A 17,304-nucleotide genomic window follows, 5' to 3' on the forward strand; every position below is an offset into this window, starting at 1 on the left:
GGGGCCAGATGATTTCTAGTCTTTTATGGAGTCCTATGTAACCTGAGAACCCCTCTCTCTCTAGAATCCCATACACGTGACCTGTCATCTCTCTGGAGTCTCATAACTGTGACCTACAAATCCCTCTAGAGTCCCATATGTGTAAGCTGAGAAGCCCTCTGGAGTCCTGTATGGTGACCTAGGTATAAACCTTTCTCTCTGTTACCATCCCTGGCCCAGCTTCTTAGGGGGAAAAAAAAAAAAAAATCGCTCCCATAACAAAGGCAGGCAGGATTATTTTAAAGGCCATGAACATCAAGTAATTTGTTACAGACTTGACAACGATATCCTCTCTTAAGGGCTATTCTGATGATATCAAAACCTATTCTGCGACCCAAAATAAAATAAGAAAATGTACATTTTTGTTCTCTTCGATGTTCCCTGGATTATCTATCACCATGGTATTCACTGAATTATAATGATCAGGCAAAAATGTCAGCTCCCTACTTTTCAAACACTTTGACCCACCTTTTTCTTTTTAGCAGGTTGGTCCATTTTGGCCTGCAGAAAATCAATGAGTTTGGTTTGTTGAGAAATAGTGCCTTCCATTTTCACCTTTTCATGAGAATAGAGAACCTAAAATTCATGAAAACAAAATTAGCCTCAGATCCAGAAAAAAGTATGCTTTTAAACTCAGAACTTTAAGAAAATAAAAAAAGTCATTAGGATACTAGCATATGGGAATTCAACATAAACACACTGGGTCAGTATTTCCTTTCTTCGTCCTATTCTTACATCCAACAAAAAAAAAATGAACTGATGAATAAAAATGTGAAAAAGTAAAAATAGCAAGTGGTTAATATTAGAATCTAGGGGATAATCATTATAGGAAGTTTCTAGCTTTGCTGAATGTTTGAAATTTTTCATAATGAAATACTGGAGAAATATACACAATGGTGCACAACTTAAAGAGACTGACTGCTTCACCGGATAGTTTTTAGCCATCGTGCTTTGCCTCCACAGACAATTTTTAAGTCAAATCCCTTTACCAGTCCTCACCTGAATGTTTTCTAGCTGATATTCCAGATCGCTCCTTTCTGTCTTCAGCAGGTCAGCCCGATCTAGAGCTTCCTGTAGCCCTTGTGTCAGACGGAAAATATGATTCTTCTGCAGGTCCATCTGCTGCTGTAATTTGGCTTGCTAGTGGGAAGAAAGGCCAGAGAAAGGCTCAGTACCACTCACGACATAACTTGTTCCCACACTGTTCCTATTACCAAACTAATTTCAGGCCTGGCACCAAAAGTTCAGCTTCTGAAGTCATCTCATTCCAGAATTAACGATTGTCTTCTCTTCCAAAATGATGCATGCAGTTAAAAAGAATTTGCACAGAAATCTCTGACGGCCGGCAAGTCACAGGATGCCCACCATAACAGGAGGTCCTGGCTGCTGGGTCTGCCTTCCCACTCAGAGTTGCAAATAAGGATATTTTCGTACTTAAGAGTACGAGCCATCTGAGTTGACATCTAAGGCAATGTGACTTAGTGCCTTGACAACCAAATTCCAATTTGTCCTTATTTTTTGTTTTTAAGATTTCAATTGCTATTATGAGAAATCACTTTTCCAGGCACTGTAGAATACACAAAAGGGAATCACATTGCCTTCAACTTAAAGGGCATCCCAAGGGCACCCCAACAAGCACACAAATGGCCACAATCATAGCAGATATTTCTACAGTGTGGGGGGAAGAGAAAGATCCCAGATTCAGTACAAGTACCAGTAACGCCTAGAAAAAAAAAATTCCAATTTAGTATATCAAAAATAGTTTTGTATTGGAAACCTCTCTCCAATTTTTACAATGGAAGTGAACCAAAAAATAGGGCAGGCTATAAACATACTAGTTTATGGCTCTCTTTCCTAAAATGCTTCTGTTTGTAAAAAGCAGGAGAAAGCAGTTATCCTGACAAGATGCTGCTTAATTTCATCCAGCACCTGGGTTATGGTCTAATCACACTTGCTGTGGCCCAAATACTCTCTCCTGGCAGCCTAAACCCTCTGCAGACTTAAGCTAGTGAAGAGCAATAAACATCCCTGTGGGGATTTTCCAACAGACAACAGAAAATCTCAGGGTTCTCAAGGCAAGCAGGCGAGAGCTACTGACGATCTCAGAATCTGCTGACTCTCGCAGTCTTACTGCACTTCCCGCTGTATATTTTCCCTTCCATTTCTACTCCTTGCCTGCCCTCTTCTTGAGAGGCAGCTGATGCCTTGGGGCCTCACAGTATAAGGGGGCAGACCTAGGCTTCGGAATATTAGAGACCCTGGTTTAAATACTGACATTAACACTTATCAGTCAGTGACCACGGGCATCTCTTACTGCTTCCTGAAGACTCAGTTTCTTCATCTGGGAGTGGGTCTAATACCTCCCCCCTCACTGGGCGAAACACTGAGCACGGTGCCCGCATGTAGTAGGCGTCTCATGAATTTTAGTACTACCTCCTTTGTCTTTCTGTCCCTCTTTCTTCCCTCCATCCAGTTCAGGTGCTCATCTCTCTTTCCTATCTGCCTTTCCTGTCTCAACCGACTCCACCAGCTTCTCTCTCTCCCATCAGTCCCCCACAAGGCAAGAGATACTGTCCCTAGGCGGAGATCATCTGGCCTGTGTGCCAACCTGGATTTTCTGAATCAAACAACAGAATCCCCTAGAGGGAGGGAGGGAGGGAGGGAGGGAGGGAGGAAGGAAGGAAGGAAGGAAGGAAGGAAGGAAGGAAGGAAGGAAGGAAGGAAGGAAAATAGCTAAGATAACTTCTCTTCAAGGGAGCTTTCCATCCCCTGCAGAATGAGTGACTTCTTCTGCAAATTATCTCTTTAGTTTCTTTCCACCTCTTTAGGACAACATGAATTACTAGGCAGGAAGCAGAGAAACCAGTGTTGGGAATAAGAATCTGTTTGGTGACAGCCAGGCCCAAAATATTTTTCTAGAATAAACACACCAACCATCCATTAGCTTTCCAAGAAGTAGGCTGGCCATTTACCATAATAAAAAGACCAATGAAATGTTTTTCAAAACCATTTACCTGCTTGCCGGAGAGAGAGGCAAATGGAAGCTATTCCTGGTCAGTGTTAGACTAAAAGGAACACTTCAGCTATGTGCTTAGATCTGTCCAACAAAGGACACTGGAAGGAAGTATGAAGGATCTGGATGACAGAAACCGGAGCATGAAACAACCCTGGTGGCTGGAAGTATGGATCAAAACGAACAAGAGAAAGTCCAACAGGCTGGTGTTTTTAAAAACTTCAACTGAATAAATACAGAACGTAAAGATGAAAAAAACACCTCGTGTAAGGGCAGGTGGTAACTTAACAGGTCAATGGGTGTCGATGGTGTGATAAAGCCACCCAAAGGACCCAGGTCACTGGCAGAGGTCTACAGAGGCCGGAAGGGAGGTGGAGATATCCCACTGCATTCCGTGCTGCTCAGACCCCACGGACTCCGAGGAACTCTCTTTGAAAAGATAAATTTACCAGAAAAGCTCATCGCAAACTTCCAATGTTTCATTTAGAAAAGAGAAGACGATTTGGAGTGGGAGAGCTACTTAGATATTTAATCAACTGTCGTGGAGATAATAGAATTAGTTATAGAATTGTCGCACAGAACATGTAAAGTACGCAGGCACCTGGCACATTGTAAGTGCTCATTAAACGTTAGTTATTTTGATTAATAATCAAGTAATTTGAATATTAATCTCCTATTTTGGTTGGAAATATCAGACTGTTCTCTATTTTCAAATGTTTCAACCTAATAGAACCAATGGGTAGAAGTTAAAGGCTTTAGTTCAAAATAAGAAAGGACTTTCTAAGAATTAGAGTTGCTGAAAAATGGTTGGGATGTAAGTCATTGTAAGTATTTAGGCCGAGGTTCAAGGAGGCCCATTGGTGAGGAATGTTGGGGAAGGGATTCTCTACCTTGGACAAGAGATGAACGGGATCAGGATTGGCAAAAGGACTTTCGTCTCTGGCGTTACTTCCAGTGAACTAATAGTGGCTGTAAAGTGCCATGTCAAAAAAGCTTCTGAGGCCGTTTGGGGCCCAAGAGGAAAGATTTGGGAGAAAGAACCATCAGCGAAGTCTGCCAAGGGCAAGAATAAAGGGAACAGTGGTGTGAGTGCTGGGAATTTGGACTAGATGACACATCAAAATGCCTTCCAGATTCTGGTCCCATTGACAAGTCTCTGTATCTAATGATGAGCCCTTGGTCACATGCTTCCAGGGTGCACACCACAACGACAGATCCTAGCTACATTTGGACAAAAATGATCGTCCTTTGTTTCATAATGGTTTCAACTGTCGGTTCAATCCGCCTCAAATTCAATGTCAGCCAGATGTCTGTGCTCAAAAATCTATCTGTGAGGTACAAACTGGGAAACTGGAAATGTTCTCATGCAGTTTGGAAGCGAGAATGAGAGGTCTGAATCAGGATTCTAGCGTTCTATTCCTAGCGTTATCACTGACTCACCGTGTAACCTTGGACCGAAGTACTGAGCTGTCAGGGCCAACTCCCCTTTCTCAGGAGGAAAACAGGACAGGCGAGATCAGTGATTATTCGTTCTTTCTGTTTCCAACATGTGCCTAAAGCTGGATACTGCCTATTCATTCCAGATGAAAGACCATAATTCTCTACTTGGTCATCCAGTAAGGCTTTTAAATTTCTCGTATAGCGTTCTTAGTGCTGCCTTTCGTGAATTTCCCACCCATGTAGATATATAATTAATTTTATTTTAAAAAATTTTCGTGGCAAAGTATACATCACATAAAGTTTAGCGTTTTAAGTGCATAGTTCAGTGGCACTAAGTATACTCACACCGTTGGGCAACCATCACCACTTCCATCTCCTGAACTTTCCCAAACTCCCACCCACGTTTTTTAAAATATCATTCTATCGAACATTTCATACTGACCTGCAAAATTTTCACTACACTTTTCAAACTTAATAATATAGCACTATTATTTCTACCAGCAGAGGCCTTTGGGGATTATGGGTACCATCCAATAAAACCTCAATTAAGCAGAAGAGGTACTCTGGTTCATTGAACTGTCAGGCTCACTGACAGTTAAACAGAACACTCTTGGAGTCTAACTTCTCATTAAACATCTTTATAAGTGCATTTGTCCTGTTTGGTCAATTCTAAAGAACCAAGCAGACTCATCGGCGATTCAACATAGAGGCCTTTGGTTGGGAGTGGGAAGTGGTTGTCACTTTAATTAGTGATTTTCGGGTTTCTGCTACAAAAGAACAGGAAATAATACAAGGGATGGGTTTAGGAGATTAATGTGAGCTTTTCATTTTATGTCTCAAAAGCAGGGCATAATTTTTGTTTTAATTGAATTAATGGAATGTCCAAAAGTCTTCACAAAATTTGGTACTCAGCAAAATCTGATCAGGTCTCTGCCCTGTGCTTGAAACTAATTCGCATGGATGTTCTATCAGCCTGAAAACTTAATATACTTCGGATATTAAGAACAATGTTATCTCAATATTCATTCACCAGTATATTTAATAAACTTCCATGTGGCACATATTCACTCTGGGCTCAACATTCAATTAAGCACCATGTAGGAGGGAGGACACGGATGACAAAGGGAACTTCTGGCCTTCAAGACACATTCTTTGAACGTGTTAAATACCTTCAAGAAAACATTAACTGACCACCTTACTCTTCCTCGAAAATTCCAATTGCAAAATTTAAACGTCTAATTTGGATCTGACCACCTGAACACAACCAATTTTTACTTTCAAAATTCCACCTGCCTCTGTTCGCCAGGCATTTCCCACTCACCTCTTCCAGAAGTCTTTGTTTGAGCTCTCGTTCAGTCTCCAGTTTCTGTTGTAAACTTCGGGCGTTCATTTCAAGCATGGCATGTTTCTTCTCCAGGTCGTTGAGCTGGACATTTGAAAAAAATTGGCCATGTTACCACATTTAGGACTGTTGGATGCTAATGACTTTTGCAAATATCCAAAAACCTTCACATGTAAAGAATAATCAAGTTCTAAAGGTCGGAACATAAATATTTGTTCAAGTATAAAAAAAGGCCCATATCACAGATAAGCTTTATATAGGTTATTCTATGAGGATAGAATATTATTTTTGAGGGATGGGTTTTATACACACACACACACACACACACAGAGAGAGAGAGAGAGAGAGAGAGAGAGAGAGAGAGAGAGAGAGAGAGAGATTGAGAGCGCATGTGTGAGCAAGCACGCTGTGATTAGTTCTAAGAGAATAACTGCTCAGGAATTTTTCTAACATGTTTTGGCCAAATTAAATAATCAGTAAAAGCTAAATGGCCCGTAACGAGGCACATACACAAATAATGAGACTGCTTTATAAGATGACAGTTTTAATAAAAGAGGTATGGAGAAGAGAAATTCATCCTGAATTACCAAGTATCAAGAAAAGATGGTATCAGAATGTCTGGAATATTAAAGGATGGGTAGAACTTCGCTGTAGAATATTTTAAGAACTGACAAATAGAAAAAAAATTTCTTCACGTTAAATACAAAAGGGCTCACTTATCTCTAAATAATATATTTGCTTTCCTTATAATTAAAAAAAGGTAGTAAGCCAGTATCAAAGAACTCAGGCATATTCCTGATGGCAAGCTCTAGCTCTGAATCCAAAAATTGTGTTTCTATAAAATTCTGGTAAGAAAAATAATCATGTATGTCCATAAAGATTTATGTTTATCACTGTGTTATTTATAATGACAAAAATAAATTGGAAGAAGCTCAGATTTCCAACACAAGTGGTGTAATTAAAATAGGTATCTCAATGTAATTTATGTTTTTAGAACTACATGTTCAAAAAATATTCAATAACTCAGGAAAAGCCCCTAGTTATGTGATTTTTTTAAAAAAGATGTAAAGCTATTTATATAGTAAGAACTTAAATTTATAAATGTATTTGTGTATATGTGTGTGTGTACACATAAACATATCATGCAAAGAAAAGACTACAAATTCACCGATATGAGTGGTGACAGATTACCAGTCATATTTTCCTTTATTTTCCTGTGTTTCGATATCTTCTACAATGACCCCCAAATAATGATTTTTATAATCATGAAATAACAAAAGTTACACAAAATACAAAATTCAGATTATTTTATGTGTGTGCATGAAAAAGAGTACGTCCGTGTGAATCTACGTGTATACATAAAATGTCTCTGATCTTCACTTTCCTCATATGTAACGGTGAAGCATCTATTCAAAATCTCTTTCAAGAATAACAAATAAAATCTCCAACCATTGGCACGTCACATTGTAAACACAACACGGAGTGCTACACGGACCGAATACACACTTCCAGTGTGAAATACTGAGGGCCTGCATTGTCATCAGACTCTACCTCTTCCCCGGACTTGGAACACAGAGAGGCTGAGCTGCCTCTTATTGCGGCGATGGAATGAGCATTAGTCCTCGCCATCAAGCACTTCTCGAGGATGCTCGACATTAAATCTACAAAGCCTCCCGGAAATCAAGTGCCAGAAAATGAGAGAGCTGTATGCGCAGGTCAAAATTCACATCTCCGGGGCCCAGGCAGGCAGATGTTGAGACGTCACTGGCTGACGGCAACATCCCAGTGCCCGCCGCACCACCCACACTACTGTCAGCCAGGGACGTCCCAGGGTGAAGCGTGACCGTGAGACGTCACTGGACTGAGTAAATGCATGTTTGTGAAACATGCTGACCACGGATCGCATCTGCATTTGTATCAAGTTATGTCTTCTACATGAAGGAAATGGAAATGTTTTCCTAAGAGGCAGAAGGGACAGGTGCTGACCTTGTCAGAGAGGCTCTCGGCTTTCAGCTTCTGTTCTTTGAGAGCCTGCTGCAGAGCGAGAATCTCAGCCTTGTGTTCCTTCACTGCCAGCTCAACCACCTGGCGCGACTCGGTGATCCGCTGATCGGCTCTTGCCCTGCAGGAGAAACACAGGCCCGCTTTCATAAGTCCCACCATTACCATCTCTAGTCCTGATGAGCAACCAAACAGGCTGCGGGCTGGACAGATGCCCGACCCTGAGTCCCAGTTCCAAGTTATGTCTTGCTTTCCAAATTATTATAGAGCAAAGATCTGACCCACTTTAGGCCTTAGGTAAAGAAACTCTTAAAAGGTAAAGTTCCTGTGAGCACTCACTTGGAAAGGCTGAAGGAGAAGAGGCATTTTTTTCCAAATGCGACTGGGCTGAGAGGATGTGTCAAGGCTGTCACCCCCTCCCATGAGAGTGGAAATGGAATGAGGTCCCACTGAAGTACCCCTGGGTGCAGAGGACCATGGCAGACCCCATTCCAGCAAACATTGCCTCTACTCGAAGTATATGCAAGACGTTACGTTTTGGGTGCTTGTCAGGAAACAAACTTGAATTTGATGAACGTAAAGAAGGTTAGAGAATAGAAAAACTAGAAGCAAACTAGGAAAATCACTTCCCTTCCCCCACATGGCTCTTACTTCAACGCCTGGGCTTGTACAAGCTCCTCCACTGGCAGCACTCCGGTTCCCGACCCTACAAACCCGAACCTCACTCGGCCTTCAAGGACAAACTCAAAGGCCACGTCCTCCATAAATCCTTTCTCAGTTTTTCCTCTCACAAGTAACCTCCCCTTACTCTGTATCCGAAGCACGCTTCTCTCCTGGCACACCCCACTCTCTATTTTAGGTGATAAGTATCTTCATGCATAGTTTATCTCCTCTACTAGAGTCTTAGCCTCTTGAGGACAAGAATTAAGAATTAGATTTTACTCATCTCGGTATCCCATATAACACCAAAATAGGGTTGCGGGGGGAGAGAGGGAGAAGGAGGGGGAGGGGGAAGGGGAAGGGAAGGGGAAGAAAGACCTTTTATAATTGCCCCTGAAAGTATGCATGAAATATCTAAGCGCAGCCCATAATTATATTCCATGTGTGCCTGTGTGTTTCTTGATTCTGAAGCCAGCTTCTGACCCCAAAAATTTTCTCTGAAGGACTCTAGAAATAGCTAGGAGAGGAGCTAAACTTGAGAGTGGAAGGGAGGGAGTCTGTGTGTAAGGAAGCAGAATGTACCATGAGATTTGGAGGGGCCCAAGAGTTCGGTGGAAAGAACAGGTGGTCTTAAAACAGGAGCCCTTCACATCGGCAAATACCCTGCAAAGGAGGATGTCCAAAAAGGGAATATTTCTACCAGTTTCTCTAGATTTTAAGAGTGCTCATCTTTTGTCTCCAATATTTTCTAGTTTAACTGACTCAGCATACATTAAACATCCAACACTTTTAGTTGAGTTTACTGTGGTCAAGTTAATGTGGGAAATACCAAAGTGAGCCTGATAGAATCCAACTAAATGATAAATATTTCTATGTACACTTTATCTTCCTTAAGGAGTATCATAGGAAGGTATGTTTCAGAGGAAGGTGACATTAGCGAGGTTATGAAGAATGAATACAATTTGGTTGTGCAGACCTGAAGTCATGGGGCGCAAAGTAGCTGACGTGGTACCTTTGTGCAAGCTGGAAAAAGGCACCCATTCTTCAAGACCATTTAATTCCACCTGTTGGTAAACTCTCTTAATATAGCAATTTTATTAGAGCAAAACGCTTTCCTGTCATGAGCTGTAAAAACTGTCCTAAGACAGTCTACGGTCATGCCACCCTGAACAAGACCAATCCCGTCTGATCTCGGAAGCTAAGCAGGGTCAGGCCTGGTTAGTACTTGGATGGGAGACCACCTAGGAAGACCAGGTGCTGTAGGTGTAAAAAATAAAAAAATAAGGGATTGTAAGCTGACAAGGTCCTTGCAACCTGTGAGGTCAACCAAGTGTTGCCTCGCCTAAAAAATAAAAAATAAATATATAAATTAATTAATTTTAAAAAATGTCCTAATAGATCCTCATATAGATCCTCAAATCTATGATGTCTTCAGTGTGAATGGCACCCCCTAGGGCCATGCAGGACACAACCTGCACCATCGTGGCCCCGGCAGGAACGGGATCCTAGCTGGGGGACATGGAAACAAAAGTGGGAAAACTGAGCACTGCCTGAACTGAACTTATTTCCTACCAAGGGGAAAAAATTAAAAAAGCTATTCTTGTAAAGCAGTTCTCAACTGGGGATGGTTTCGTACCCTCAGGGGACACTGGACAATGTCTGGAGACATTTTTGGTTGTCACAACTTGAGGAGGGGGTACTGCTACCAGCGTCTAGTGGGTAAAGACCAGGGATGATTGATGTTCAACGTCATACAATACACAGGACGGCCCCCATGACAAAAGATCATTGGGCCCAAACTGTCAACAGTGCCAAGGCTGAGGAACCCCAGGGCAGAGGGAAGACTAACATTATACACAACACAGGGGTTAAGCTGGTGATGGTCCTGCTACATGGTCATGATGACATGAAGCCTGAGGAAAGAGTTTCTGCAAAGAAAGCCCTGAGATAATTGTCCTGCTCTGCTTCGCAGGCCTCTGCACAGGGTAAACAGATGCCCGCTACTGCCACGGACTCCAGCTGACACTGACCATAGCTAAAGCGGGGATGACCAACCCATCCCAGTTTGCCCAAGAGTCTCCCAGTGTCAGCACGGAAAGTCTTCTGTCCCAGGAAACTTCTCAGTCCTGGGCGAGCTGGGACAATCGGTCACCCTGACCATCGGCATTCTACAAACAGAAAGTCCCACCTGCTCTGTTTCTCGGTGTCCAGCATCCTCTGTAACTCTCGAACCCGACACTCGAACTGGGACTTCTCGTCGCCGAGGACGCTCCTCCACGCCTCCCACTGCCGCTCCTTTTCCAGCAGCTCGTCGTTCAGGGCCTCCAAGTCCATGACCTGTTCTTCCAGCATCGTGCAGGTGGTCTTCAGCGCCTCCATCGTCTGCAAATCAGTACCACTGAGTTGTGCCTTGTATCAAATGAGGATTTCCTGGATGTTACTTTTGTCGGATTGGCTCCAGAAAAGCACAAGTTTCTAACTACAGCATAAATACAGCTTATCTCTTTCTTCTACAGACCAAGGGGACCGGATGAGATGGAAGGCGATTTCTGCTGCGATCTTCTAGGCAGAAGCCAAAGCAAGACCAGGGGGACCTTTTAAGAGACCTTGCTTAAAAATCAAGTGGCTCATTCATTTAATTATATGTTTGAATTATTTCAAGACAAGTATACCGCCAGTGTATACAAAATGTTTAACTTAGCCTATGTCAGATTCTAAACAGTGTTTTTTTCTTGAAGTTGTATAAGTTGCAAATAAAACCTTTCATTTCATTAAAAAAAAAAAAAAAGTGGCTCACACTAGCCTCCCAAAGTATTCTATTTTATTTTTAATTTTTTCAATAAAAATTAAGAACTAAACACTTTTAAAGGCCATTTTTAAAACCCCCAAGCTTTCAAAACACAGACATGATTTTTAAACAGAGCCCATTTAATGGCTAGGTTCAGTCTTGGAACCCCAGGGAGAGATGCACCAGTCCCCCATTCTAAAAATCTAGTGTCCCAGGGATGTCTGACGCTGTTATCCATCCTTACTTGCTTCTGGCTGGTGAGCTGCATCTCTCTCTCCGTGATCTCACGGCGGAGATGGTCCACTTCACTTCGCAGCTGCACTATCTCATCGTTGGCGCCAGAAGCCTCATCGAGTTGTTTGGACAAGTAGAAATTTTGGTTGTTGAGCTCAGCGTTGTCCTCGGTCAGCTGGTTTAGCTGCTCCTCCAGGTCTGTGATTACCTAAAAGAGAAAAGGAGACCAGTTATATACCAAGCCAGCCCATTTAAAATGAAAAGTTGCTTCTAGAGCCATGGGTTTTTGAACGTGCATGACAATGACAATCAAAGTGTGGCTCACGAGTTTGCCTATCCAACTACAAGAGCCACACCCACACTCCCATGCCCACCAAGTGCTAAGACACACAAGCTGTGGTAGAAAAGGAAAAGTCTCTGTTTCTTTCTAATCCAGGATTCACCTGGAAAATGTGGCAAATCGATCAAAAGTGAAGACCACATAGAAGGGGCAACTTTAAACATGATAAAGTTATTGGACAATAATACAAAGTGCAAAACACAAACTGAAGAAAAAGGTATCACAATCGTGAAATGCCTATGACACCATCGAGACGTTATAATTGGAGATAGATAGTCTTAGAAAGCAAAATACAGTTCTTATCAAGGAAGACTGAGTGAAAGGACATTAAGAGTTATTTTAATAATATCTCAGACAGTAAATTTAATTTCATGCAACAAAGGTAAAAAAAGAAACTTAGGAGAAGCTCAGAATAATCCTGAAAATTTAATATTGTACTATGGCATCACTTTAATGGTATTTTTTTTATACGGTTAGCTATCAGAAAATGGGAAGGCACGTATATGAAACTGTCTTTTTATTGAGAGATTTAATCTGGTTTTGCTAAATTATTTCCCTGTTCAATGGCAGAATGACTTCAATTTCAGTGCATTTGGCTTTCCTATTCTCTCTGCAAAGGCTCAGTATTGGCGCTTGCAGAGAGCTTTTATATATAATACTTTAAAAGTTTAAGGGCAATTTTCTTACCATAGTTGGAATGAGGCACACAGGCAGTAAATTAAATTTGATGTAACAAAAAGATGTAAATTAAAAGGAAATGCCTTTAAGCCTATGATTATTAATTATTTCCAATTTTCAAACTTAGAGTAGAGCTCGTTTATGAAATGTTACCACTGTTTCCATGGCTAATTCTCTATTTTAACCACCTTTGATTAGCAATTAAAAAAAAAAAACCTTCTCAGGCATATAGAATTAAAGAGCATCAATTAAGTACATTTGTTCAATGTGGCTCACACAACTCAGCTTCGCACTTTAACTGAGCTGATAGGCATTTAATGTAGTAAATGGTCTAGAAATTTGTATTTTAATGTCAGAAGCCATGTTAATCCCTAAAGTACTGGTTTGAAGCACACTGTCGGCTACAAAAGGGGGAATAAAGGTTATCTGGCTGGGTTCTTAGCTGAGACTCCTTTATCGGGGGAAAAAAATAGGAAAACAGTACAGGTTTGTCATTCCTGGCAGGCAGTTACGTTTAAGATAGTTTTCATCCTAGACTGCCAATGTCACCATTTAACTACTATGATTCCTTCTACCTCTTGTCCAAAGAAAAACAAGACTGAGGTAAACTGGCTTGGAAGCTATATAATAAAATGAATTCAGGAGCCCCCAGAAGCGTCTTTGAACTCTGATGGGTTGGTTTCTCTATCTGTGACATGAAGGTAAATACTATATTTACTACTCTCCTGTTACTACTGTTTTAATGTTCTGAATTTTCTTGCACCTTAAGTACCAAGGGATAAAAATAAAGATGATGCTTCATTTTAAAGATTACGGTGGTGCCTCTTGAGGAGCAAACAGACTACATAAAATCTGTTGACATAAGAACATACACATTGCCAAAATAATTTCCTTGACATTTGAAGACATATTTAAGCCTTTGGGTACCCACTTCCTTTCCTTAAGATTTATGGGGAAAAAAATTCAATTTGTTATGAATCCATTTTTGCTACCTCTTCTTTTTCTCCCAAAATTAAATTATGAAGTGCTTAAGAAGAAGCACTTGAAAAAAGTCAATGAGGTGCCAAGATTATTATTCTCACTTCATTTGAGATGTGTCCATTGGAGCAGGAAGGGTCCTGTTTCCCTGTTGTCTTCTAGTTTTCAAGGGGTTTCATGTCTTTGATTTCGACATGTGGTTTGTGATTGCATGTTCTATATTTTGTCGTCATCTCTATTTTGCCCATTGGACGAGAGAAGACTTATGTGTCTGTGTGAAGCACCCAAGCACTCATGAAAGCATTTTAACTCATTTAGACTTTTTATATATTCTCTCTGCCCAAGCCATAACATATTTAGCTTGTGACTCTGTTTCGAGTTGCTGGAGTTATGGGATTGTTAGACACATACACACATTATTGAGTTTGCAGATATTCAACTGACTTTAAAAAGTATAATAATAGACAATAGGTGATTTTGAAGCAGGTAATGTGCAAGAAGAATTCTTGGGTCTACTTTGTGGCCCTTGGTACATTTCTCTCCACAAGGGCAAATGATCTTTTTACTATATTAGAGTCTGTTAACCTTTAAGCTCCAAGGATAGAGAATAAAAAAGATAAACCGAAAGGCTGATTCAATCTTAGCAGTAAAAAAAAGATGAGGGAGACAGCATCATAATGCAGCTTCCTTATGTACTGTTTCTGCAGATAAGAGATCTTGGTGCAGTTCTAAGAGAATACAAGGATATAAAAAATAATCTCTCGGTGTCAAAAAATTTTAAAAAGCTTCTATTTGAGGTTATCTGTTGCTTTTCAAGGCTTTCATGAAAACCTCTTCCTGAGGAATAGATGTTAACCTTTCCCACCTGGCTGGGAGACCAGTGAGGGAACGTTACCAGGTAAATGTTCAACGGCATGATGGGCTGAAGAAACCAATCAGACAGTATCAGGCTACAAAGACACAGGACTGAAGTCCTATTTTAATCCCATTTTAATGCCTGGTTCTTTCTTGAAGGGAGCTATTTGCATATTATTTATTTTTAATCTTATAGCTGACAGATTGATTCATAATTAAAACTGTGTCATATGTTTGCCCACCAACTCCCCTCCAAAACAGCCTTAGGTAGGGTTTTAGGTGCCAGATTGAATCGAATCCTTTTTTAAATCACTTCAAAATATAGAAATGGTCAGAGCTTGAAAATCCTACTGTTCTTGAGCTTTTTAAAAGCTGCTCACTGGGAGCTTCTATCAACTGAGTTATAATTATAAGAGTCCCCAGCAGTAACGACGATGACGCTTCCTAGCAGAGACCATCTCGGCGCCAGCGAGAAAGGAACGCCCACCACACTCTCCTGAAGTGTCTGTCTTGAAAGCAGTCTTTGAACTTGCGAAAATATAATTGAGATCGACTATGGTCACCAAGTATTGTTCTAAAGTGGTAGTTTTCATTCAAACATTTTTAAGGAACAGAACCCTTTTCTCAACAAAGATGATGTCATAAATCCAAAATAATAAAATAATAACAGTAACCAATACTTTTTAGCACTATCTATGGATCAGGCCCTGTGCAAAGCACTTCGATGCATCAGCTCATTTAATTCTTGCAGGAACCCCATAGAATAGGTATTATTACCAGGTTTCTGATTTTATGACTCAGTGTTTCCTAAGTTTTACTGTTTCTGAAATTTGAATATATATTGGAACTAAAAGCAGCAGTCTCTCTTCCCTCACCCAGTTGCCAAAGAGCAGTTATGAAATGAATTATGTGTCTTATAATCGAGGACATAACAAGTTATCCTCGTGTTAAGAGGCTTGGGAGGATAATATCACATACGTTACCAAGAGGCCAATTTAGGATCTGAACCCGGTCTGCCTGACACCAAAGCACATGGTTTGGACCACTGAACTATCCAGCTGCTCTAGACAAAATGTAGGTGGGAGTGTCTCCTTGCACTTAAAGAGGCCCCCAGAGGCTTCTCCACAGAATGCCAGAGGTAAGCAAAGGAAGAATTAGAGGTCACTGTTCCATAAAAAGCAAATTTGAGGAATAAAGAGAGTCTAAGAGTGACATAAGAAAGTAACCAAATTCATTCTACATATTGCTATATTCTTTTAAAAACTAAACTTCAAAAATAAATAAATAAATATATAAAAAATGATAATAAAAATAAAAAATAAAATTTAAAAAACCCCTAAACTTCCAATTTAAAAAATGTGAGGGAGAGTGGATTACAAAGGAGCACAAGGAAACTTCTGAGGATGATGGATATGTTCAACTTTTTTTATTGTTTTGCTGGTTTCATAGATATATACACATTTAAAAACTCATCGGATAATTGTACTCCAATTATTTCTCAATAAAACTATAAAAAAAGTTTAAGTTCTTATGCCAAAAGACTAAAAAAAGAGAAAAGAAACCTCCAGATGAAGGATTACTGATGTACACATTTAAAATACATCCAAGTTTATTTTAGGAAAAAAAGAGTAATGTAAAAAAAAAAAAAAATCACAGTCACAAAATGATCTATATTTTATTCAGTGATCATTTATGAGTATGTATATAACATAAGCAAAAAATTCTTGTGTAAAATAAGAAACCAAGGTAATAAGAAATTTAAAAAGTAGGGCAAAAGAAAACAAGAACAGAATGCATCCTCTCAAGGGAGGCGAGAATAGAGGAAACGAACAGATATTTCTAAGGCGGGCCCGCCCTAATCCAGCCATCAGCATCCAGAAATACAGACCAAAAATCCACCTGCCAGGGGCCCCAGAGTTAAACAAGAAGCACATCTCACAATTTAGCTATTCCACTTTTGAGAATATGCTCATCAGAAATGAGTGCTTGTAGCCACCAGAGGAATTGTATGAGAATGTTTTCTAACAGCTTTATTCAGAACAAAAACAATCCATATGTCCATCAACAGGAGGATAGAGAAACAAGCTTCAGTTCTATGCACACACTGGAAACACTATACCATGGTGGAAAAGAACAAATTCGGGACGGATACAACAACATGGATGAACCACACAGACCAGTTAAGTCAAAAAAGGCTAAACTCAGAAGAGCACATCCTCTGTGATTCCATTTAAATGAAGTTCAAGAAAAGGCAAACCTCATCTATAGTATCAGAGGTCAGAATAGTGGTTCCCTCTGGGCAAAGGATGCTGGTGAGAAGAGATGAGGGAGCCTTCTGTGGGCTGAAAATGGTCTGTATTTGATCTGTGTTGTGGTTGCATAGTTGTTTATATGGGTGACAATTTCATTGAACTGTACACTTAAGATTGGTGCACTTTATAGACTTTACTGTGTACATTTTATATCTAAATTAAGGAGGGAGAAGCACATACCATCAGGACTTAATGTCCCATTTGTAGTAGGTAAAGAGGAAAGAAAGAGTTCATTACAAGAAAATAAAATATGTGGGGACGGGGGGCGGGTTCTAGAAATTCACTGATGCAAATAATGCAAATTGAGGCAAGCTCACGAGGACTGACTAAGGAGATAATAAATAAAGCAATGAAAGGACCAAAGAAAGGCAGTGGAACCATAAATAAAGATAACATCCCAATCTTCTGAAAGGGGCCTATTTCAGTCCTCCGTTTTGATCAAAAATAGACTTTGCATTTCCACTGACCCTATCCTATTACATAACCTGTGAAAGATGCTTATCTGCTCATAGAATTTATTTCTCTCGATATAAATAACATCTCCCAAAGAGTCCTAGATTTTAAATTTGCATGTTAGGAAGCCAGATTTCACCTGTTAGGAAGTTGAATTTTCTGGATCCCCAG

At 40.3% G+C, this 17,304-nt stretch overlaps 1 protein-coding gene and 1 pseudogene across 1 annotated transcript in view; one reads left to right on the forward strand and one right to left on the reverse strand.

Moving 5' to 3' along the window:
* Positions 1 to 17,304, reverse strand: part of CIT (citron rho-interacting serine/threonine kinase) — a 158,540-nt gene that overhangs the window by 24,511 nt on the left and 116,725 nt on the right. The window contains exons 25-30 of the mRNA XM_023528160.1: positions 11,528 to 11,725; positions 10,684 to 10,877; positions 7,821 to 7,956; positions 5,814 to 5,918; positions 1,039 to 1,179; positions 506 to 615 (exon numbers count right to left, since the gene is read on the reverse strand). Of these exons, the coding sequence (XP_023383928.1) occupies positions 506 to 615; positions 1,039 to 1,179; positions 5,814 to 5,918; positions 7,821 to 7,956; positions 10,684 to 10,877; positions 11,528 to 11,725 (884 nt within the window). The remainder of the gene's footprint in view (positions 1 to 505; positions 616 to 1,038; positions 1,180 to 5,813; positions 5,919 to 7,820; positions 7,957 to 10,683; positions 10,878 to 11,527; positions 11,726 to 17,304) is intronic.
* LOC111737014 lies at positions 9,643 to 9,761 on the forward strand (annotated as a pseudogene).

Source organism: Pteropus vampyrus, unplaced genomic scaffold (genome assembly GCF_000151845.1).
Source record: "Pteropus vampyrus isolate Shadow unplaced genomic scaffold, Pvam_2.0 Scaffold23, whole genome shotgun sequence".
NCBI classification, from domain to species: Eukaryota; Metazoa; Chordata; class Mammalia; order Chiroptera; family Pteropodidae; genus Pteropus; species Pteropus vampyrus.